Consider the following 25,360-nt stretch of genomic DNA (forward strand, 5'->3'; position numbering starts at 1 on the left):
ATTAAATAAATGAGTGCAAAATACTGTTCCATTAATTTGTTTTTTGGCAGTCTGATTCAATCTCTCTGTGATGTCTTTCTGAGGAGTGGCACTCGTTCTGGATCTGTTATGACACAGAATTTCCCATATTGACAAATGAGAGCACGCAAGTCAGCTGCAATGAACCCCAATGCTGGGCTTGTAGTTATCGCACTTGAACACCCAAATCAGGTTTGTACCCTCTTTATTAAGCAGGGCCAGCTGATGCTCATGCATAATGACCCCCACCCTGCCACTTTCCAGTCTAAGAAAAAAAATGTAAGCATCCAAATGTAAAATTTTACATGTATTTTCAAGTACACCATCAAAAGTCATGCTCTTGCTTGTACTGTCATCCCCAACATTCCATTCACAATGCACTGCATTCTGGTATACAGCTTCAAATCTATATAATTTATTTAGTTAGTTTTTGAAGAACCTTGGGGTTGTGTGGAATATAAATAGACTAATTAGAGATATTTCCTGGAAATACTTGACATGTTGACAGATTTAAACCACCTACATGTAAATAGAGGCAGATCTAAAATCTACGAGGCCTAAGAGTATGAAAGTCAAACAGGGCCACAACCTCAGGAACTGCATCTCCCATAAGCAGCGGGGTGAGACGGTTTGTTCTCCTCTGCAATCACTTTACACTGAACTTTAAGGAATCATGTGTTGAGATGTGTACTGTGAGCTGTACACCTTTTTGAGCAACAGGGCATACACATCTCCAGTTGCTTCATATATTATTTTTGAGGATCTATCTATCTATCTGTTTACCTATCCATCTATCTATTTGCGTGTCAGGAAAAATAGCCCTGTTTTTATTATTATTTTCTGTGAAAACCACCCCCCCCCCCCTTTTTTTTTTTAACTGTACTGTACACAGTCATGCAACAGTTTTCCAACCGTTCTTATACAGCGCCCACCCTCGCCCACTGTAACTGACTCCTCCTTTCCTGTGCACGGTACGTGCCCTGCGTCACTGTGCCTCTTTCTCTGCACACCAGACACATCCATAGACATGGCTCCGTGAGACGGCACATGGCGGCCAGCAGCCATGAACCAAAAAAATAACTCACCAAAAAAATAACAAATGCATCTGTAACAACCCGATTTAATTTCTTTTGGATTCTACAGCTCCAAAAACCAACAACGACAACATTTAAACCATTTAGCTAAGTAACAGTTTCAGGGGAAGCGCTACTTGCAACCCCAAATTTAGGTAACGTTAAATATTTTTTACGCTTTTTTAACCTTTTTAGTTGAAATTGTTTTTTTAAGCAGCCATCATGGGCGTGCAAGGTTTCCAGGAATACATTGAAAAGCACTGCCCAAGTGCCGTAGTACCGGTGGAGCTCCAGAAGCTAGCTCGGGGGAGCCTGGTTGGGGGCGGCAGGCAGCGACCGCCCCAAAGTCCGCTCAGGCTTCTGGTGGATGCCGAAAATTGCCTCCACCGGCTCTACGGCGGCTTTTACACCGACTGGGTGAGCGGAGGCCAGTGGAACCACATGCTCGGTTACCTGGCTGCCCTCGCCAAGGCCTGCTTTAATGGCAACATTGAGCTCCTGGTATGCTTCAATGGCGCCCTGGAGAAAGGCCGTCTTCACGAATGGGTCAAGCGACAGGTGAACGAGAGACAGACAGCGCAGCAGATTGTCAGCCACGTCCAGAACAAGGGAACTCCACCACCAAAGGTCTGGTTCCTTCCCCCGGTGTGCATGGCCCACTGTATCCGACTGGCACTCCTCAGGTTCCACATCGGGGTAAGTCAGCGTAGTTTTAATATTTTTAGCTAACCAGCTAGTTACACGATTTGTAGCTAGCGTCAGTTGGCTAGCTAACTCAAGAAGTCAACGCGAGACAGGATATTGAGTCAGTCATTTAGATAACCAGGTGGTAGTTGACAGCACTGAACACGAATAGACTGCAATTTTATCTAACAATCACACTTTTGAGTGAAAAACCAAGGTCAGTAGCTTAGCAAAATGCTGGTGTCACTTTGCTCAAGTAGCTAATACTACCCAGATAGCTTGTATTTAACAGTGTTGTAATGTTGCCGTTATATCTCGTTTGCTACTTATGAACTAAACTATGTACTGTAATAGGACCTGTTTTCTGTCACCTTTTTTTGCAGTATGAACTTTATCGATAAGAATGTTAGGTAATACAGTTGACGTAGCTGTCAGTTTTGCAGCGTCCCAGTTGTCCACTAGTTAGCTAACTAACGATTATGGAGTAGGTGGCTAGCTAGATAAGTAGCTAAGCAAACTAACTAGCTCTTACCAGCTCGGCCAACGGAGTAGTTTGCTAGCTAGCTCGACAATTGATATGTTATTTTTCATCCTTTTAAATGGATATCATTATGGTAGGGAGGAGCCTGACTCTTGTTAAGATGCTGCCTAGCTAGCAACATTTCTTGTTTCAAAAGCGTATCTGGCTAAATTAGCTAACTAGCTGACTGGATGAGCCATTTTAATTGCACTATGTGAAATATGATTACTGTTAATGTTAATCAGAATTATCCAACGTCAGTCAATAGCTGACAAATGACAGCATTTTAGGCATCGACTGGGCCGATGAACTGTCATCAAAAGATATAGATGCCTGTAACAATAGCTAAAGACTCCCGTAGAATTGCCTTACCATTAACGTTACAGTGTAAACGAGAAATTCTGTTTTATTAGCCTGATTTAGAACGGACCCAAATAAACGTTTTATGTTTACAATGGCTCATATTGTTTTAAGTAGAGAGCTATAGGATAATGATCAATCTGAAGCCATAAATATCTATATGCAGCAAACTGCTACAACACACAATAAAGGAAGACATTTCTCACTAAGAAAGAAGCAGCGTCCTGAAAATGTGCACCAAAAGAATGTGCTGTGGCAGTCAGTTTTGAAAAATGGTTTCATGGTAACCTGTTTGTTTTCTCAAAGTTCATACAAGGTTATGTACACAGATGAACCTGAGGAATATGCATTGGAACTGCCATGCAGTGCTTAATCCCTGAGTTTTAATTCTTTGTGTGTTCACTGTTGTTTCTTTTTTTATACCGGTCTATAGTTCCACAAGTTATTCTTCAAGCAAGCCAGCACTTTTCTTTTGTGGTTCTTTCTTTATTGTTTCCTCTGATCATTTGCTTTGAGTGACTCTTTGAGGAATGCAGGATGCCTCTTTAGTTAACTTTAAATTTCCTAAACCTAGTTTTGTAGCATGGATACTGATTTTTGGAGTTTTGTTTTTAACTGCATCTAACAGGTTTGTTAAATTGTGCAGAATTAGTTTGTGTGCCTTTATGTAGCCATACAACTAGTGTTAGTTTTAAATGCATTAAATTGATGTGTAGATGTACTTTTCTGGGGGTAAAAAATCACAGCTCCAGTACCCTGAAAAGGGGAAGTAAAATATTCCTACAGTTTCATGAGAAGTCTTACAAAATAGAAAATACTTCTGAAACCTACTTCAAGACCAAGATATTACTATGGCCAATCTGTTTGCCAGTTTTGTCCTTCTAATTAAAGTGAATGCCCGGCTGAGGAAGTGTTTAAAATGCATATTGTGTGTAAATGAAGAAAGCCTGCAGAGTACCGGTAATCAGCCTGTGTTCTGGAAGTCCCACCTTCACTTCGCTGTAATAGGCTGCCTCGTGGAGGCCTGGTGTACAGTGCAGCAGGATGGAGAGCTCAGTGATTGGCTCTCCGCTGTGATCACGCGACACTTCTGCTGAAGGCCACAGCCGACAGGCCTGGACCAAGTTTGTGGGCCCTGTTCAGAAATGGACGAACTGTTGTGGCATTTAAAAAAGGGGGGAAAATAGGGATATGCATGTCAGCTTGTTTAAAAAATATTAAAAGCAGAATAAAATTCAGATAGAATGAATCTTTCAGTTTAGCTTTTCTCCAGTAATAATATTCTAAATGTTTTCTAGAGTAAGCAGTGTTTACAAAGTGATTTTAATTTTTTAAAATTCTTTTCGAGTAAAAGAAATGAATAGCTCATTCATTGTAAAGTTTAGCTTCAAAGTTATGTCTAAATTTTGTTTATCAGGGCTGTAAATAAATGCAATTTATTTGAATCAGTGCTCTATCTGTGTTCTGTTTTAATGGAAACAGAAAAAAAGTTTAAATTCTCAATTGCAGATTTCAGAACTGCCGTTTTATTATAATCTTTTTCTATATGTTACACATAAGGTGTCTATTGCTACAACAATTACTGATATAGCATTTTTTTCCATGAACCTGCTTGACCCCTTACAATATTCATTATCAAAGCAGATTTATTTAAGTTGTCAAGCCTCCTCCTTTTACTTTTGAAGGGAAACTATTACCTTCAGAGTTCTTCTGGAGTTCTTTCACTTGAAATCTTGGTTCAGTGTTGACTATTTGTTGATGTTAGCCCTCTGATTAGGATTGCCTTTCATGCTAATTTTTAGAATTTCTGGTTGATGTTGTTTTACTGCAGGTTGCCCAGAGCATTGAGGATCACCACCAGGAAGTGATAGCCTTATGCAGGGAGAATGGGTTTCACGGCTTGGTGGCCTATGACTCTGACTACGCCTTGTGCAACATCCCCTACTACTTCAGTGCCCATGCTCTGAAACTGAGCCGCAATGGCAAGAGCCTCACCACCAGCCAGTACCTGATGCACGAAGTTGCCAAGCAGCTTGATCTCAATCCAAATCGCTTTGTCATATTCGCTTCACTTTTAGGTAGGTACAGTTACTGTAGCTAACCAGAGGATGCTTTTCAGGAAATTGTTTGAAAAAATGTGGAAAACAGTGCCTGTGAATATTTCATTCTGCACATAGTGAACTTCTGCTTATTTGATGGATTCATATTCCTTCACATAGCTGTGAAGGTACAGAGATGGGTTGGGCATGAATAATGCTACTACAGCATTTTTTGTTAGTGACAGATAGCCTTTAAAGGTACTACTCCCGACTGGATTAGCAGGTTTTAAACCTGATCTTTGTGACCTAAATTCATTTAGTAATCCTATGCTTAGGTGGAGATGCAAGAAAGAAAACAGTTTTTTTTTCTGCAGATTAATTGTAACATTTATCAAATGTTACATCTGGTCGCTCTTGGGATTTGTGGTGGGTTTTCATGCAGTTGCAGCAACCCTGGAACATTTCATGTGTATCCTATCAGAGTGAAGTTGAGCGCAGGTCTGTGGAGGTTTTCATTTCACCTGCTTTGTTTTACCAGTTATTTTCCTCACAGACTCAACTGAACCAGTAACTCATCCATTTTGCATTTTCCAGTCATTCAGAGAGCATTGAATCTCCCACTAGACCATAAAAATTTAGAAAGAAAATGGAACAGATGCAGTTCCTGACAGCCATTTGTCTCAGAAAACATTGTTACGGTCTTGTAGCTCACTTTTCTGCTTGTTGACATGTCTGATCAAGTTATTTTATATGTTAATTAACCAAGCACTTTCTCTAAGAGAAAAACTAGTCCAGTGTTTCTGGTCTGTCTGGCTGAGAAATAATGAAGATGTTTTTGTTTCATAAATGGGATCTTGCATAGAATGATATGATCTTTTGCATGATCCTTTACATTTTCAAGGAAGGGACTGTTGTCCTATGCAACAGGTTTCCACACTTTTCACAACTGATTTATGTCTTTTTGTTTACCCTGACCTTGTTTTCCCTTTTCTTTACGCTCAGTACTGCTACCATACAGGGAGAGGAGGCCTCCTCAACTATAGCTCTGTTGAGAGAATCAAAATAGACCATGTTACATAAACTTTATGCTTGGCAAGTAGTGGTTAGTGTGTTGTAATATTGTATGCATCTTCACTGGCACAAGAGCAGTTTCCAAATTGTTATCCTGGTCTTTCATTAGAGGTTGTCAGCATGAATTGATGGATGATTGGAATGTTGTCTGATATGCGATTTTTCAAATGTTGATTAGCACAGCTGCACAGATTTTATTGGCAACAAAAAAATCAAATCTGTTATTTTTGAAAAGCTTTAATTCCCTTAATTCCAAAAGGTCCTAATGCCATAGGGGGCATTTTAACATAATGCAAATTAAAAACTGGAAAATGGATGTTTTAAATAAGCATGGTTAAAGATGATGACTTCTGATTTAGTTTTAGGTTTTATCTGGGCAGAGTTTAAAGTTCACACTATCGTGTGATAAGGCACACCTAATGGCTTGTGACGTCTTGAAGGAGGCGGAATCTATTTAAAGGAAACATTCAGACAGGGATTTTTTTAGAACAGGCTTACTTTGTAATTTGGTACAGTTTGTGATTGTATTTTAATTTGCCTTTCAATGAAAAATAATTTCATTTAAGTAACCAGCATTATTTGTTTTATTTTTAGAACTGTATTAAAAATCCATGAGTTCTGAGATATGCATTGAAAATCTGTTGTCATTGGTGGGTAGAAATGTTGCTATTGTTGTAAGTTTGTTAGGATGCCGGATCTCAGACTTGGGATTTCTTCGGATTACAGACCTCTGTCAGGACATTGCTTCTAAATCGCTGCTCATTCCAAAACACAGTGAATATTTACAGGTGTACAGTTAACAGGGAGGTAGGAAAAAAGCCCAGAAAAACTATTACTACCTCTATCTGAAAACCATTTGGCTCTGTTTTACAGGTAATCACATACTGCCTGACGAAGACTTGGCTGCCTTTCATTGGAGTTTACTAGGTCCGGAGCACCCGTTAGCATCACTGAAGGTAAAATATTGCTACACTACAGATTTGCATTAGGATAACTAAGCTTAACTCTTTGGACTGAGGGACTCTGTGCACTCAGAATTACATATACTCACTGCACATAGCAAGGAATTGTATGACCATATACTGGATACTTCATTTTTATCTATTATCAGTTAGTAATGATTTCCCTTGACAACGAAACAGAATCAGAATGAAGGTATCCTCTTCAGAGTGTTGTCACTTTTTGCGTTTATGAAGAGAAATGGCAGACCGGTGCCCTATTAGTTTGACGCATATGTATTTTTTTCATATTTGTGCTTCTGAAATTTGTCACTGTTGCTAGCTCATGTATTTTTGGTGTGTACACAAGGCTTGTTTCCATTTGAAGCTTTGTATAATAGTGGAGGAAATGGTTTCCTTGACAACGTGGAGTAAAATGAGGCCTGACAAGTAATGTGTCAGTGCAATGTAAGATCACTTCTGCGCTATCCCTTCATTTGCACCCCTGTAACTAGGAGACCTAATATGCTCAAAAATGTAATAGATTGTAAAAAAATAAGAGGTGCACCTGCACCTGTTAACACCTCAGTTAGCCTCTTGCTCAATGCTGATATTACCTGGCAGATGGACGTGTTTATTCTGCCACAGAGCTGGATTGAAGAGTTTACTTATTTTTCAGTGATGCTGTGAGACCTGCGTTGGGTGCCTGTGTTATGCAATGTCTTATGGCGTATAAGTAGCGAAAATTGAAGTGTGCACTGCGGACGCATACGCTATCTAAGGATTAGGGTTAAGATGCATTATGTGCTGATTTTATTATGGAGAGTGGAGCTTGAAGCTGTGGAGAACCTGCTCACAGTATAATCCCACAGCTTTAAGAAGGAATGCACAGGCGCTGTCAGTTGTTTCTGCTGTTTGCAAAATGTCTCTCTTGCGCCTTGTAAGTGCAGTAGACATTTGTATCTTCCCGCATGTGCACACAAAGTAAGTCCGTGTAAATCTGCGCAGGAGCTGTCCTTTGCTGGAAATGTAATGGAAAGTTCCATCTGATTACAGGTACGCGCCCACCAACTTGTGCTCCCCCCATGTGATGTAGTGATCAAAGCTGTGGCTGACTATGTCCGCAACATGCAAGATGTCAACGACTTGGAAGCCATTGCTAAAGACATCTTCAAACACTCACAGGTATAAATGTAAATCACAAAAATAGCTAATCACTCTTTTGAACCTATACTATTCTACTTTGATATTTCATCCTATATTTTAGACAAACCCAACTGTTTGAATTCATTTTTCTAGCAGTGGTCTTTGGAATAGGTCCTTTGCATGTGATCAGTTTTGGAACAATTTGGATTTACAAGACACGTTTTGCTATTGTTTGTTTTTGTATGAACACTCTAAGGCTATTTCTACTGCTTCTTTTCAATCTGTTTTGAAATGAGTATGTTTTTTTTTTTTTTACAACTAGAAACTTCTTTGGAAAAATATGTTTAAAGGTTAGAGTTTAAAGGATAAAAAGGGATCAGACTGCATTAAGAAAGTGGCTGATTAGGGGAGTAATATTGCAAACCTGGTCAAACCTCAGCCATGGCATAGCTCCTTGAACAGGGACCTTTTGGTCATGTTATCCCCACTGTGATGCACAATGAACATGCCCTCTGTGTTCACATGAATTTTCATAACTCCTCCAATATGTGCACATCTCAACATTGCATATAAAAGCAATGAGAAAGGGAAGGTGGGACAGTAGTGCCGTCCCCCCTGTGTGTTTTAATAAGTGGGTGATGAGTCATTCAGTTCATTGGTTACATTCCTAAGTGCTAGCTGATTCTTGTGGAATTGCAAATCAGCAAGTTGGGTTCATAAGCTGTGGTGTAGGCTAGCCTCTATTACTTTTCCCTGTTGAGAGATGTTTAATGTGGCCATTTTATATTCTAGTCCAGAACTGATGACAAAGTTGTCCGATTTAAGAAGGCAGTTGAGTACTACTCTGCAGCCAGCAAACCCCTACATTTCCCTCCTTATTTAGGTAAGCTCATGTTTCTTTGATTATCTCACCCATATAAACACATGCTGAACATACATTCATCATATCAATGTAGCTTTAATCATGCATGGTTAACAGCTGTTGTTACATTAGCTCTGTTCCCACCAGTGTATAAAATATTGATGGCATGTAACTTGATCCACAAATCTTTTAAAGTTAAACCCTCTTTTAGTTTCACTGTAATAGGTTAAGTGCAGAGGATGTCTGCAGTGACAGTATAAGTTGTAGTCTGTGTGGTTCCCATTTAGTGCTCTGAGCTGATGTGTGGAGTGCTAGCAGAGACAAATTTCACATTTCCACTCTTCCCAGACGTGTGTACATTTGCCTGACCCATTACCTCTCCCTTAATGAGGCCAACCACAGTCTGCCCTTGTCAAACCTCTGTTTCCATGGCATCGGCAAGTTGTTCAATGAGGTTGGTCTAACAACGCGAGGATGTGTGCAAAACCACTGACTTGCTGGTATTTAAAAATACCTTTTCCCTTTTTCTTATCCTGTTTTAGTCTGATTTTGATTTCCTCATCTCATCTTTTGATGCCCAGGCTTAAAAAGCAGGTTTTGTTTTCAGTGAGCAGGAAAGAAGCCCTCACAGTAATGTGAGAAATTTTCCCAGTTGCCTCAGACCGTGTGTGCACATTGGAATGGCCGCTATGCACTGTGCATACAAATAGGCTTCTTTAGAAAGGCCTTTTGCACAGTGGCTGCAGCTCCTTCACTTTGGAAGTTTGGGAAAAAACTCCTTCCTGCAGTTCTCAACACAGCAACCAAATAGATTCTCTACTTAGCACTTAAAAAAAAAATCTGAGCTCAACCTCTTAAGTACCTTTTACCAAGAGCCGAATCTGTTCTATCCAGCTTGCCCCATCCCCACAGCTGTCAGAAAGAGCTTGATGTTCATAAATGTGTCCGTTGTTTTACTTGAAGCTAGATGTTTTCTTCTGCAGGTCTTGCATACATTGTAGGATTATATATGGCAGGCCGTTTCCTGAAAGCACTTTTGACCCAGACCAACACTGTACAAGCTCTAGGCGCTCTTGCTGTTGCGGAGTGCGGTAAAACATACAGTGAAATTACAGAAGATTGTTTTGAATGAGTACGTGTTCACTTGCAGAGGGACAGAGTGGCGCCTAAACAGAGTGTTTATTGCACCCATCTAAAAAATCAAGATTGGCATCCAAAATTACATATAGCACTGTTCTGAGTGAAGCGTGTGTGGAAAGAAAAAGAAAGGTATCTCTCCTCGTTTCCTGATGCAGTCAGACCAAATCAGATCGGAGTGCCTGCTGCAGTGCCACAATACGTACCTCCACAGATGCTGAACATTCCACAGACTCCCCTTCCTGTGAAACCTGGGGTGAGTCCACACGCCTCCCTCCCTGCGCCTCCGTGTCCAGCTGGCGCCTCGTCTTTCTGTTGGTTTATTTGATGTTACCTTTGAAGGTAACTGACAAATCAAAACAGACAGTTTTTAAAGGTGTCAGATTTGTTGGGGTTGCACCTGTTGAATGGAGTTTGGGAGGCTTACCATGCTGTGGAAAATCAGCAGTATTTGACCAAGCAGTCGTTTTGTCATGTGAAGCCTGTTGAATCTAATTAAGTAATGGGGATTTTATAAAAATTGGAATGGGGTTGAGTATAGAATTAGGTATTTTCATTGATAATTAACATACAAGTAAGAATGGAACCTGTACATTTCAGGGCATGTGGGTGGTCGAAGTAGCTTAGTAACTACGTTGATAAAGAAACATTCGAAGACACAGCTCTTCCACGATCACCTGAACACCTGAAACATGACCACCTAAAGCAGTTTGTCAGGTTTTTAAGTTTGGTTTTCCTTCAAAAAAAAAAAAGAAAAATTTCAAATCTATGGTTTCATGCACTCGTAGCTGTACCAGCTAGTTTCTACCTTGTCTGGCCAACTTTTGAAACTTGGTCTTACAGCACTTCTGATGTTGACTCCTTATATGGCTTTTTGCTCGTGTTGTACTCTACCTCACTTGTAAGTCGCTTTGGGTAAAAGCTTCTGCCAAATGAATAATGTAATGTAATGTAAATGCAGCTTGACTTTTTGGCACTGATGCATGGTGGTGTGTTACAGGTCCAGCAGCTGCCTGGCCAGAACGCCTACCCCACCCCGCTGGCTGAGCCCAGTCTCACTCTGGATTCAGGTGGGAAAGGCCTCCCGGATCAGAACAGCTTCAACATTCCTCACGAAGGGAAACACACGCCACTGTACGAGAGGTCCTCGCCCATCAACCCCGCTCAGGGCAGCAGCCCCAACCACACGGAGCCCGCGTTCTTCAACACCTCATCCACATCCTCCTCCTCTGAGAACGACGAAAACACAGGCACCACTGCCAAGTGAGTGGACACTCCCTGACCCACACTGTGCTGTGTCCAGCTGTGGGATTCTTAGGGAGCTTACAGACCAATAGATGTACATTAGCACCAACACAAGGAGTGCAGCTTGCACATCGATTTTGTTGCTTTCTCACCACATTAAACTAAGCTGTTTTTTTTTTTTTTTAAGAATGACACAGTGTCAGACATTCCTTGTGCCTGTGAAGGTGAAGGAGCTACACTGCTTCTGTTTAAGACTTTCACATTCTGGTTTTTTGATGTTCAGGATCCATAAAAAAGGACAGAAATGGACACACTGCACTCTCAGTCCCACATCAGATAGGCTAAACTGACGTATTCTGGTGTCTTGTCTGTGTGGGGAATGGCCCATGACTCCTTGGGCTGAGTTGAATATGTGCACTGTACGCTGTGTGGCCTGTTTTGTTCTGTAGTATTTCTCTGCCACAGTGTCATTGTTTGACTGCCTCTGCAATCAACACTCCATCATTCATTCCCACAACACTAGATGCATTTATTTCCTGAGAATGTCCGAATGTGAAAATGTCTTAAGAATTACCCTGCTCATGCACATGGTGGTGATCACCAAAACTAAGCTTTGCATAAGCTGAAGCAAATCGTCTCTTATGTTTCTATTGTTGAATTGATTCTTTTCCATTTAAATTAACTGTAGCCATATAAGTGACCATAAAGGAGGATGGGACAAACAAGGAAATCAGTCTGGAAACATACCAGAGGGAGAACTGGGTGACCAAATTAAAGTAAGTTGAGTTTGTAGCTGTGCATCAAGTTTTCTCCTGTCAGTCTTTGAAACACAGTTTATGGCACAATACCCACTTGCTGCTCCTTACCTTGAAAAACTTGGAATTATTGTTTCTGCCCTGTGTTCTGTGAAAGAAACACACCTAGCTGTGCAAAAATCAATGTGCAGATCCGTTGATCCTTATGCCACCTGAAAGGACTGAGAATACAGTGCATGAGATCATTTAAGAGCCATCCAGATCATTTAAAGATCAGTGAGTTTACACAGCTCTGTTTCCGCTTGACACACACACTGAGCACGTGCTCTTGGTTGTATTTGAGGAAATGAAAGAAAGGAGGGACAAAAATAGCAACTGTTACAAAGTTAAAGAATAGCATATTAAATTGATTTCCCTGTGTTTTATCTCGCATAATACAAGTACAACCAAAGCATTTGCTTAGTTTATTCAACCCACCATTGTTGGATTTTCAAGTTCTTACTCTTTATTCTTTTTTTATATTTTTCCATAAATTTGCTGTCTAGACTTGAAATGTCATAGATATTACAGTCTTATTTATTGTCGATAGACTGGGGTATGTGAGAAATGCATCCAGAATAAGGCAGTTAATTTACCTGTGTCCCCATGTGTTCAGGTTGAGGACTCCTCCGTGACCTCTCCTGTGGGTCAGGGTGTAGATGTCGGTCACCACAGCGTCAACACCCAAATCCCCTCCCTCCTCTCGATGCCAACCAGGAACCACATGGATATCACGACCCCCCCTCTGCCCTTGGTGGCCCCTGAGGTGCTCCGGGTGGCTGAGCACAGACACAAGAAGGGCCTCATGTACCCCTACATCTACCATGTCCTCACCAAGGTTAGGAAATACCAACTCAGCTGCGTAAACAAGTTACTATGCCTGCAGTCTTATTATTGCATATTTAGGCATGAGACGATACACTCATAATAAGATGTGCTTCATGAAATGGATTACACAGTATAAAAGTGTCATGATATCCCCCCAGGAAATAATGCAGATGGAAAAAAATATAGCATGACTGAACAAGTTTTTCTTCTTTCATGTATCGCAGTAAGTGAGTAGTGTCAGTACAAATACAATTTTAGTCAAAATAAATTGCTTGATATAAAAAAAAAAACTAGAGATTTGGATTCAAGTTTTCACAAACTGTACAGATGACATACCTGGCAGGCTTACTGTCACAGTCCTATCAGAGACACCTGCCGTGCTGCCCTCTTTCTGACTAACAGTGGCCTCATGTGGTGGTGCTGTTAGTAAGAGGCAGTTCAAATGGCTACAAAAACAGCACTCAAGATGAGTAATGAACAGAATGAGCAAAGCAAGAATATATTTCATTGACAGGTTTTTGTGTGGTAAAAATCCAGTTTTAGTTGTAGTAATTTGATTTTGCAGCATGTTCTCAGGGCCACAAAACATTTCATGAATGTGTGGTTTTGCAAAATTTAATATTCCGATATTTTTTCTAATGTGTAATTGTTGTGTCAGTTACTTTACAATTGAGCAAGGTATCTAAATGTTGCTGTTGCTAAGGACACAGTACTGGCCAGTTATCAGAGTGAATCGCAGTATCCCAGTGAATGCTATGAAGGATTTTCCATTGCAGACTGAGTATGTGGTTCGTTAACCTGTAGAGTGAATGCTAAATTGCCAGTATGTATGTCAGAAAATTCTTCAGGTAGGCAGATAGGTGACAATTTCTACAAAGCCATATCTGGCTAGTTATAAAACAATTACGTGAAATAGGAGTGCTTTTCATGGACAGCTATCGATTGCTTGAAAGTAATGGGGCAATTGCAAGGTAATGTTTGGCTACGAAAATTAAACAAGGACGTGGTCAGAAATAATGATGTGAGCAATGAACATATTTTTATTTTTTTTATTGGCAGGGTGAGATAAAGATTTCTGTCACCATTGAAGATGAAGCTAACAAAGACCTGCCTTCTGCGGTGCAGCTGTACCGGCCTATCCGTCAGTATGTTTACGGAGTCCTCTTCAGCCTGGCAGAGGCCAAGAAGAAGGCCGAGAGGCTTGCCATGCGGAGGAACCGACTCCCTGAGTGTGCGTGCTCTACATAACAAAACGTGCGGGTGCTCTTACGCAGGTTGGACGCAGTCACAGCATCTCAGAGTGATCTGTCTCCCCCCCGTCTCCCCCCCCTGCAGATCCCCCCGTCATTATCAAAGAGTGGGCAGCCTACAAGGGGAAGTCTCCCCACACGCCCGAGCTGGTGGAGGCTCTGCCCTTCCGGGAGTGGACCTGCCCCAATCTGAAGAAGCTTTGGCTGGGCAAGGCCGTGGAGGACAAGAACAGGAGGATGAGAGCCTTCCTGGCCTGCATGCGGTCCGACACCCCGGCCATGCTGAACCCAGCCAACGTCCCCACTCCCCTCATGGTGCTCTGCTGTGTTCTGCGGTAAGCGTCCTCCGCCGCACGGCGTGTCTGTGACCCTTTCTGAATAAGACAGGTACATAACATTTCAGCAAGACTGTTCTCAGACAAGCTATCCATCCCCCATCTAGTTACAGAGAATGTAACATTGAAATAAGTAGTACTGCATTTTGAGTAAGATAATGGCTCAAGTGTAACACAGGATATAGTCAGATAATAATAAAAACCAGTTCCTGTATTTTGTAATACCTTATCCTTTGTGTTTTGCTTCAGGTTTATGTTACAATGGCCAGGAGTAAGAATTTTGCGTCGTAACGAACTTGACGCTTTCCTAGCCCAAGCACTTTCTCCTAAACTATATGAACCTGACCAGCTGCAGGAACTGAAGGTGATTTTGTAGAGCTTGTTATATGGGGGCTGTCCTGGAAATACTCAATAGCCTGTGCAAAAGTTGATATATGGATCAGATTTTTGATTGTGCATGAATTCATATGAAGTGTTGGGTTATCACATTTTCATTTCTGTGCTCTTTTGATCGGTAATTGAATGGAAACTCTCAAGGTGATTGTCACATGTCCCATATATTAAAAATATACTAAAGAAAAACATGGACTATTGAGTTTTTAAAGGACATCCTTCATATACGTTGATTTAAAGAATATATTTTTTGCTTAGAAATAAAGCCTAAATGCTTTACAAGCATGTTTTCTTTTTTTAAAAAAGAAAAAGCTTTTCAGGAAAAGATGCTGCACTTTTGCTTGAGCAAAAATGAATGAGTAGAGATTGCTTCAGTGTGTGTGCGTTGCTTACAGGCTGTAGGTCTTCTTTGCTGGGCTCTGGATGTTAATTGCATCTCTGTGTGTTGTGGTTCAGTTGGATGTTTGGATGACGGCAGCTGAGTATGTTTGGACTCTGAACATGTAAACCACCCACACTATAGTAGCTCTGTGCTTTGATTATGCCAGTTTGGCTGTGTACGTCATTCACTGTGGCTCTGTGTTGATTCTGCTGGACTCTGAACGCTTTATGGTGTGTGCGCTAGGCTGACTGTCTAGGCTCTTCTCGCTGGCTTTGTGTGTTGGCTCTGGGGGACTGTATCTGTGTGAATGTAGGGCTTGCTCACGCTTGCTGTGTGCTTAGGTCCTGGCTGAGTGGGACGTGTTCACAGGTCCTGTTGTTCTCTGCTGAGGTCTGTGTTTTCTGTCTGCAGATCGACAACCTAGACCCTCGTGGGGTCCAGCTGGCCGCTCTGTTCATGAGCGGAGTGGACATGGCTCTGTTTGCCAACGACGTGTGCGGGCAGCCCATCCCCTGGGAACACTGCTGCCCCTGGATGTACTTCGATGGCAAACTGCTTCAGAGCAAACTCATCAGGGCCAACCGGGACAAGGCCCCACTCATCGACCTCTGTGATGGTCAGGTAGCTGCTCAGAGCCAGCCCTCTCTCATCTCACTTAGCTGCAGCTGCTTTATATGCACTGTATGTTTCCACACTAAACTTTCGGAAGGTCATGAGTCAACAGCAGTTTTATGTAGGGGGTGGGGCATTCTGGATTGTAAACTTGAAATAATGGTAGTGGGAGAGAATCAAGCTCACATCACAAAGGAGAATCGGGGTGGAGTTAGCCTCATAAAGGTTGAGAATTCAGCTTTGTGGACTCTGTTCTGCTCCTCCTCCCCCCAGGCCGAACAGGTGGCTAAAGTGGAGAAGATGCGTCAAAGCATCCTGGAGGGGCTGAACTTTACTCGGCCACCGCACCCTGTCCCATTCCCACCACCGCACGGCATGCCTTTCTACCCTCCCAACACTACTTTCTACCCTCCACCTCCAATGCCTCCGCCCCAGGGCAGAGGGAGGGGTATGCCTGGTAAGAACCTGATGGCCACACGTTGCAAAACATTCAACCACAGCGGTGGTGCTCTATTGCAGTGGCCAGTGATGGGCTGTGTTAAAATAATACATTTATTACATCACATTCTTGTCATTTAGCAGATGCTGTTATCCAGAGCGACTTACATAGGTTACAGTTTCACATATTATCCAGTTATACATTGGAAATTTTACTGATGCAATTGTGGGATAAGTAAATTGCCCAAGGATACAACAGCAGTGCCCCAGCAGGGAATCGAGCCAGCAATATTTTGGTTATGAGACCTACCCATTACCACTACACCACACTGCGGCCCTTATAATACTACAACAGGATTTTCACTCTGAATTTCAGCTTTATGTTATTTAGTTGCAGTTGCTATGTACTGCTGTACATGCTGCACTCACCCAGTGAAGTACATCTGCTCTTGGATTGTGTGCCTGCAGTTGAGAAGTGTGAAACATACCACAGGCATAACTAGACCGTTGTGTCCTTTCCCAGCTCTGGGGTGTGATGGAAGAATTTGAAGTCAGAAGTTTAAAATGCCCTGTTTTTTTGTTGTAGCAGTAATATTGACTAAATGATATAAGCTTGTTCATCTCTCTCGCCATCTGACACAGTTTGACAGTCTTTTTTAAATCCCTCTTGTCAGGACTTCAGGCCATTCCTTCGCAGGGTGGCAAACTCGAGATTGCTGGCACCGTGGTGGGTCAGTGGGCAGGGAGCCGCCGTGGGCGGGGCCGGGGCGCCTTCCCCATACAGGTGGTGTCAGTTGGTGGACCAACCAGAGGGTAAGCTATGCATATGCAGACAGTGAAAGCTGTCGTTAGAGGACAGAGGTCAAGTTACATTTTTAGCCAAGCAAATCTTAAAAACCTGGTGTCTCAGTGAACCAGGGTGAAGTGCAAACAGCGCTGAGGACATTTCTGCAAGCAGGCCCTATGAGATGGTGCAGTCTACAAAATAAACACCAAAAATATGATCTGCGAGTGCTGTGGATGGCGAAGGTGTTCTTGATTTGAGAAACTCTATTGAAGTGGAGTACCGGGTACCACCGAGATGGTGACCCTAAAAGTGGACACAGGCTGTGAGGACAAAATTTGCAGATGGAGTGTATTTCATAAAACAGTACTATGCATTTGCTGAATTAAGCATCTTCATATTTGCAAGACAAACTTGCATGAATTATTTCTTAAGCCAGTAACTGCTTGTTACAAGTTGCTAACTCATTGTGTTATTAACCAAAAGAGTAACTGAATATGTGTTAATATTTAATATGGCATAGGCCAGCACGGTTACAGTGTTTTCCTCTGGACACCCACAGATGATGTAGCCCATTGGCCATCAACATTTATTTTCTTGTTTTTTTTTATCACATGTTACACCTCTTGATTGAAATTACATATCAAAGAAAAAGGAATTATTTAGCAGGTAGGAATGCATTGGTAGCCAGCTACATGAAACTGTTTCACTATTTTTATGGGTGAATTCTTTCAGCTAGCTTTTTACTGTGATACGCAGATCTCAGGCTTGAAATGAACATGAATCTTCAAAGACTATGTTCAGCCCTGGAGAGGTTGCAGAAACATTCATTCATTGCATTTTGACCACATTCTCTCTTCAATAGTCGTCCAAGAGGTGTGATTTCAACTCCTGTTATAAGGACCTTTGGTCGAGGAGCCAAATACCATGGTAGAGGTTTCAAGAGTCAGGGATCATACCAGGTAAGGAATCTCATGCTTTTAGCTGATAACTCAACTGATAAGGCTATGCTTTAACTGCTTCAAAATGCAGTCTGTTATTGTGAAGAATTTTTAGTGTCTTAAATCAGTATACTACTTCATCTGTTCTGAGCACAAGTACATGGTACATATACTGTGTAGATTTTTTTCCCAAATTTTTTACTATGTAGATTTTTTTCCCAAATTTCCCTGCCTGGGGATCAATCTTATCTTATCTTATCTTAGATATAGTCAGTACTGATGTACGTAGTGCATGTACTAGAATATAGAAGTAATGTTGTTTTAACAAAATCTTATCCTTTTGGTTGCTTCCCCTTTAAGCAGTTTCTCATTTGAAAATTGTAAGTTTCTTGCAGCAGTGCCATGAAGTTAGTTTGCTTGTCCTTTCCATGTGTCATATCAGTGACACCGCCTGAAATTCAGACTGTCTGGAAATGCAAATTTTATTGTAACATGTGACATTAATTTTTTTTAATTCAAGTGAGAAGTGTGTGTAGGATGATAAATTCAGAAATGCATATTTGGCTTTCATTATGTATGTTTAATAGGCTGTAATGGGAGCTGACTTTGAACTCTAGCCTTTGGTTTTAGCCTGGACTCTGAAATGGGAGCGTATTAACACTATATGGAACCCGTTTTCCTGTGTGGCATCACTGCTGAGTAGCATTCTGATATTTCTTTATCTTGCTTTTTGGTCACACAGTTGTGTTACAGGCCAACCATTCTAATCCAAGTGAATATTATGAAGCCAGTCATTTGGATTTAAAGGAATAATTTAAACTCAGACATTTAATGTCAGATCTGTTATATAAAACAACCCTCTGTCCTCTGTGGTACACTCTTTTCACCAGAATTACTGATAAGAGGCTCAACCATCCATAGTAATCCAAAACGTTTAACTTTATTTTGCTTGTAGAAATTAAGAAATTGCCTTATAAGAATCATTTTTGCTCAGTACTCATAGGATCTTATAATGAGCAAAAAATTTAGAGTTGAAGTACTTCATATGGTGATCGCTGTAGTAGGCCTATATACAATTTTGAGGGAAAGTTTGTGCATATTAGGTAAATTTCTGGATGCCAGTGGACACAGAAAACTAAAGACGCTGTTTGCTGATGGAAAAATGCCACTTGAATCCTACAATAGACCTTTTATAACTAGCCCAGAGAGATGAAGCTGAGAATTTGGCCATTACAAAGTATATTGTCTAAGCTATTAAAAGGCAGGGTGAGTATCAGGAAGATTGAAGGAGAAATGAAACAAATGCTAGCTGGAAAGATGCCAGTGATTGAGGCAACCCTCACAGTGACTTGGGCACAGCATCGTAACCAATACAATGGCAGTTTTCATGGAGACACTCAAAAATCTCTGAAAGAATGTAATTAAGGGCAAACGTGAGGGCAGTGACACTCCTAGAATAATTAACATGATATATATTTTGGATTTGTGACTGTGTAAAAGTATAGTAATTCAAATATGTTTTATTTAATACTTGAAGAAATTAGGTAAGGCGCACAAGGTGCTCTAAATTGGCAAACATTTTAAAAGACCAAATAGCGTGACCCCTCTAGCTGCCTGGGTGCTGTGCCTAAGGGGTACATTGCCTGTTCATAGAAGGGGAGACCAATATTCACTCTGAAATATAGTGGTCTTGAAGTCTGGTATCAGTCTTATCAAAACCTGAATGAAAGTGTGGTGGAAGATGAAAAAAACAGCAGTAGGAAAACAATTTTTGCCACCCATATTATCATTCTTGCTTGCCTGGGTTGGTAAACACACACCAAAAGATGTCAGTGTTGATTAACCATATCTAAAAAAGTGTATGCCCCACATTTGAAATTTGGTAAGAGGAAGTCTTGATTAGAAAAATGCATGCTCAGACTTTCTAGTAAAGCGGGGAAGATCATGTCAGAAGGTGTGCTGTTTTTCACGCTAAATTACCCATGAAGACACTGAAGCAGAGCGAACTTCCTGTTGCACAGAAGAGATTGGTAAGGGGATCCTTGTGGTACGCTGGAGACACAGTAAAGCTTTTCTGTTAGTCTGAAATTGTGAATGCACAGTGTCAAGGAATCATTGCAATTAGGTATCTTGTCTTGAAAATACAAAATCATGTGGGTAAATGAGTTGTGTGAAATGCAATAGTGAAGTGCAGTATGTCCAAGGGCCTGGGTTACTTAATCCATACAGTGGTACAAAAAATGCAGCTGGTTGAACAGCATACAGGTGTGCAACTTATTTGGCTGTCATCGTCTTTTAGCTTGTGCTGTTATCTAGAGCAACAAAACATGAGAGTTATAATGAATTTATTCACAGTGATGAAATGTAGCTTTTTATTTTACTATAAATAATGTCTACCAAATGTTTGTCAGTGTTGAGTGTTTATACTATTTTGGTTTGGCCTTAAGGTAGCATGATGGAAACAATCTATTAATCAGACAGATTGATTTTGTTATGAAATGCATTATTGTGGAATATAATAGATACAGTACTTTTACTGTTAGTGTCTGAGAGTTAGAAATTCTTAATCATGGTCTGTATCTTCTTTCTTTTCTTCATTTATTCCAGAGCAAACCTGCATACGCTGCTTCAGCAAATGAGGTGGTGAAAGAGAGGAAGAAGCCCAAGCCGGAGGAGACCAAGTCCCCCCCACAGTCGTCAGAAGGGTCCACGGCAGAGAACGGTGTCGAGGGCAAAGAGGCCGACCAGCTGAACGGGAACAAGGACGATGGCAGGGCTCCCAAACAACAACCTGAAAGTGCCTTGAGTAATGACTCTAAAATGTGCAATACTAATCCTCATTTAAATGCACTAAATGCAGACAGTGATTGCCACAGAGACGAAGCTCTGGGTACCTCTGTCTTAAAAAAAGAAGAGTAAACCTATTTTTATAGAGAGGGTGAAGGATGATGGAGGGTTTAGGGTTAGGAATATCTGGAAAGATGGAAAGCCTACAGTCGATGTACATTTTTTCCTCTCCGTAAGAGAAAATGAGGACTTATGAAATTCGGATCCCTCTTTAATGACAGCAGTTTAAGCAAGAATAATGTCTCTCGGTTTTCTCGGTTCAAAAGGCAATTATACCAGTTACAGATACAGTGCTACCAGTATAAGGAGTAGGACAGTTCGCTCCCTCATCACTGATATTAACACGTTTCAAACTGGTTATGTGAACGTTATTTTCTTTTTCTTAAAATATTGAAGCCGAAAAATGCTTTCATTTGGCAGTCTTTTAGTACTTATAGGTTGAGATACTCTTTCAGTACCTGGCACCATATATTTGCCATTGTAATTGATTTTGTGTTGTGTCACAGTAAATGCTTTTGAGAATTAAAACTCACATGAAAAAAGAGAAAACACAAAACCACATTTCTCACATGGGTCATCACTGTGGGTTTTATTGTGTTGAGAAAATGTGCAGAATAATTTCAAAATTAAGTAACTGTAGAATAAATACTGCAGCTTAAGTTCTGATGATCTCAGTATACGTCATACTTTTAGCTATATAAGTAACATGTCAAGAAACGGTTAAAAAATCACCGAAGATGCAAATGATCTCAAAGAAACTCCGATACATTTTGTGTCAGAAATTGCCATGCATCAGTGATCAATGAACAATGTGGTTTCTTGAATCAATTGTAGAACATTAGTACTACTGTTTCAGCTAAACTTTCTGCATGGTTCATAATTTTAAAAGGTGTGTAGTTATTATGCATGTTGTCCTTTTTCTTCCATCCTTACAAGTACTGTGCCCATTTGCAAAATTAAAAAAAGGCTAATAATCAGTAATAGTCCTATAAAAGGTGTTAACTGTTTAGTCAGTAACTGATTTGCTCTAACCTTAAATTTTTGTGATTATTGACCTCTGTTGCATTTAATCAAAAAAAACTTACAAAAATTTATCTAGCCACTTTAAATATTGTTAACCCTGGTGTACTCATTACTGTATACATTATTGTTCTCTGTTGCTGTTTTATGCATTCATATTAGCAAAACATCTCTCTGGAAAAAAGAAAAACCTATCAAAAAAAAGCTTTGATCTTAAATTACCCCCTTTTTCGTAGCTGGAAACAAGTCAGCAAGATGCTTGACCTTCCCATTGAGAGTTTAGCATAAGCAAGTAAACCTGTAATCATTTTTGATGTTTACTTTAGTGTTTTCAAACTTATTGTACTTCTAAAACAAAATCATCACTTAACTTTTTTCATCTAATTCTCCTGATGCTTTCCATCACACATTAGTGATCAGAAATACGGTGTATTCCCCCCGTCCCCCGCCCGCAAGAGCTAAATAGGTTACCTTGATGTAAGTTGAACGGAGTTTCTACCTAACTCATGGGTTGTAAAAGAATGAACTACTGTTGGGATTGACTGATTGTTGATGGATTGTGGTGTGGTGTATTTGAAGGCAGTTGAATGCAACTTACAATGCTTAATAAAAGTCTTTATTCTTTTAGTATAAATCATCTTGTTTGTGATTTTTTTAAAGGCTGTGAATATCTCTGATTTCTCAAAATTCATCTCTTTTGTGGTCTGTAATTTGGAACACTGTTGTCATGAACTGCTTTCCAGGCTTTTAAAATTACATTATTGCTTACTAGGCTGGAGTAATCAGTCATGAATTTCATTTTCCATTTCCTTGTGAATTTCAGATTTTGTGACACAAGTTTTGAATGCATTTATATGTGAAGCATAAGGGGTATAACTACAAGTTTAAACTTTGAACAAAATACAGTACCTGTAGTTTATATATTGATTCTGGAATTGGATTCTTTTGCATGCTTAAAGATGGTATTCTACCCTGACCAATGAGGAAAGATTATAAATGCTGTGCAAGTCATGTATATAGGTTCTTTCATGGAAGTTCTTAATTTAGATTAAATGTTGACAGCATGAGAAGATATTACTGTTAACTAAATTTGCATATATATTCTTAGACCAGTACATGTGTAGCAGCAGAGGAAATACGCTCATTCTTTCAGAATGAATGCACGCCTTTGTTCTGATGGTAATGTTCCCCAGTCTCCTGTTTACAGACAAGGGTATGAAGGGAAATTACTTAAAGTTTATATCTATCAAATTGTGGAATTACTGATTTTCAAATTAAAATATGTAACAGACCACCCCATTATGCTGTAATTTGCAACAGTGTGTTGTTAAATAGTTATTACAATAGTTGTAAATATCACTACAATGTCAATATGATCATCTTTGCGGCCAAGAGTTGCGTGAATTATTATTATTATTACTATTGTTATTATTACGTAGACTGCTTAGTAATTTGGTTTGAACACATTCTTTAACATTCATGTCGCATGTAATTGTGATATAAATGAATCGAATTGTTTTTAAATGTATTTACATCTCAGATCCATTGTACATGAAGAGGAGTCACCATACACGGTTACTATTTAATCGAGTGTGAAATTTCTGTGATTGGGGCACGTAAACTATGATCTGTAGTACAACACCGAGCACGGTGTGTACGATTAATGCGTCCTAGCTACATTGATTCTGGAGTTCCCCAGTGGCGAAGATACATTTTCGAACGTCCCGGGATACCATGTGAAACAGCTGCAGTGTTAATGAGATTCATTCATCTGATTTGAAGACGATACCGTCCTACAAGCTGACGTAATAATATTACAATGAAAGGATACATTTTCTTAGGGTTTATGAAAGTCTCAATACTGTACAGTCACCAGGGGGCATACGCACAATAATACACTTCAGGAAACATAATTAGTTCAACATTTTGTCAACAGTGCAATTTAAATGCAGGCGAATTCTTTCGGAAGACTTTTTTGATGTCGCTGTATGTACATGTCAGCTGAAGAACACCGAAACGGCGAGCTATTTTGAAGATTTTCATATTGTAATTTTGTTGCAGGAGGGTTTGTGCAGCCCCCGTCTCTCAGGCGTTGTTGTGAATTGATCTAACATGGCGACTGTACCAGTTTATTGCATCTGTAGATTACCTTACGACGTAACCCAGTTTATGATCGAATGCGATGCATGCAAGGATTGGTTTCACGGCAGGTAAGAGCATCATTTCATCGTGATAATTATTCTTTGGTTTGAAAGGCATTTTGAAAGGCATTTCTTGCTTTTGTTCGCTTATGGTTGTGCGTTCGCTGGCTACATTTGTATTACCAACAGCGAGGCCGCTTGAAGAAGAAGGCGGAGTTATATTTAGCTAGCTAGGTTGTGACATTTTTGTGAATAGCACAAAAAACATTTTGTCAGCACTGTACTGATTTTAACGACTGTTTGTGGTTTTATTTTTATTTTTTGTATTTTCAGTAGCTATAACTTCGAATGTTTGCGCCTTCACAATAAGCCTGAGCATTGTCGCTGTCGTGATAGCACGGAAGCTCAGTAGTAGTCTATGCAAACCATTATTTATGACGCTTAAATTCATATTGTCTCTTTAGTAAAGAACACACTGTGTCTTACTGTTTGATTAGACATTTATGTATTCCATGTATTGACTGAAACTGTTCTGAACCACGTAGTTGCGCTTTTTGTCGAAGACAGGGGACCACAGCCACCTTTAGCAATGGTCATCCAGTTTAATTGACAGACATGCTAAAATGCTTTTACTCTACGTAACTCAGATATTTACATTCGCAAGACAACCATAACTATCGAAATATATGCAATTTACTTCTATAATCTTCTAGTTATCGTTCGAAGACTAAGTAGCTTGCTAGCAGGCTTAACAATTCAAGTGTTCCTAAGCCTAGTGGTTCGAATTTCTTAAACATCCACAATTTTTAGCATTTCCAAAAAATTACTTGGATAAAGTAAATGTGAGGATGTTGAATAGTATACATTTTTGTTTTGAATAAATGCAATTAAAGTGACTGAAAAACTAGCGTCCTGTTCCAGTTCAGTGGCTGGGATATTTACGCGCGTTTAACGTTAACCCTTTGCTGATAACTATAGTAAAATACATCATCGTGTTATTGTAAGACATCCCGCATTGCTTTAGGGATTGCAATGTGACAAAAATGATGAGTGTGAACGATCACAACTATATGTTATCATCATTATCGATACGAATCGAACGAGTCCTTATCTTGGCTAAGCTATAGTCTATATAAATGTATAGGCGTGAATGGAAGCAATAAAAGAAAGGCGATGGAACTGACATATGTAGCCCACGAGTCAGTTTTCATTTGGTTACAAATTAGTCTGTGTCATTAAATATTTTGTCCGACATAGTTACTTTGACCAAAGAGAGTTAAATGTCGCTTAATTAATGTGTCCATTCAACATCTGAAAGATGTGTAAGTACAGGCTATACTATAATGGCTGCTAGTCCAGCTGTACACGGTGAAGCCAGAACAATATGCATAATGATTGTATTAAACTGTCGTGCCTGTTCTGCGTAAGGCGGGAGACTAATGTGCCTTCATAACGATGAGCTCTTGTACAGTTAAGTTCTCAAGAGGAGAGTTGTGATTGAT

At 40.2% G+C, this 25,360-nt stretch overlaps 2 protein-coding genes across 3 annotated transcripts in view; both read left to right on the plus strand.

The window, feature by feature from the left end:
- Nucleotides 1–993: 993 nt before the first annotated feature.
- LOC118779141 (constitutive coactivator of PPAR-gamma-like protein 1) lies at nt 994–22,294 on the plus strand. The gene is made up of 17 exons (XM_036531065.1): nt 994–1,787; nt 4,487–4,733; nt 6,639–6,721; nt 7,760–7,888; nt 8,642–8,732; nt 10,007–10,104; nt 10,849–11,111; nt 11,782–11,869; nt 12,504–12,725; nt 13,775–13,946; nt 14,051–14,300; nt 14,550–14,664; nt 15,487–15,696; nt 15,961–16,144; nt 16,800–16,938; nt 17,775–17,871; nt 20,458–22,294. The coding sequence occupies exons 1-17, from the start codon at nt 1,314–1,316 to the stop codon at nt 20,767–20,769; spliced, it is 3,174 nt and encodes a 1,057-aa protein (XP_036386958.1). The 5' UTR covers nt 994–1,313; the 3' UTR covers nt 20,770–22,294.
- A 1,091-nt stretch (nt 22,295–23,385) lies between these two features.
- Nucleotides 23,386–25,360, plus strand: part of phf2 (PHD finger protein 2) — a 34,790-nt gene continuing 32,815 nt past the window's right edge. For both annotated transcript variants that reach the window (XM_036530529.1, XM_036530528.1), the window contains exon 1: nt 23,386–23,927. In XM_036530529.1, the coding sequence (XP_036386422.1) occupies nt 23,830–23,927 (98 nt within the window). In that variant the 5' untranslated portion in view covers nt 23,386–23,829. The remainder of the gene's footprint in view (nt 23,928–25,360) is intronic.

This window comes from Megalops cyprinoides, chromosome 6, assembly GCF_013368585.1.
Source record: "Megalops cyprinoides isolate fMegCyp1 chromosome 6, fMegCyp1.pri, whole genome shotgun sequence".
Lineage (NCBI taxonomy): Eukaryota > Metazoa > Chordata > Actinopteri > Elopiformes > Megalopidae > Megalops > Megalops cyprinoides.

What these genes read in the sequence shown, in the direction of transcription:
- LOC118779141 (XM_036531065.1), top strand. Translation starts at nt 1,314, where the DNA reads ATGGGCGTGCAAGGTTTCCAGGAATACATTGAAAAGCACTGCCCAAGT. An exon ending in TCCTCAGGTTCCACATCGGG is followed by an intron (nt 1,788 to 4,486) that starts GTAAGTCAGCGT and finishes GTTTTACTGCAG; the next exon opens with GTTGCCCAGAGCATTGAGGA. An exon ending in ACATTTCCCTCCTTATTTAG is followed by an intron (nt 8,733 to 10,006) that starts GTAAGCTCATGT and finishes TTCCTGATGCAG; the next exon opens with TCAGACCAAATCAGATCGGA.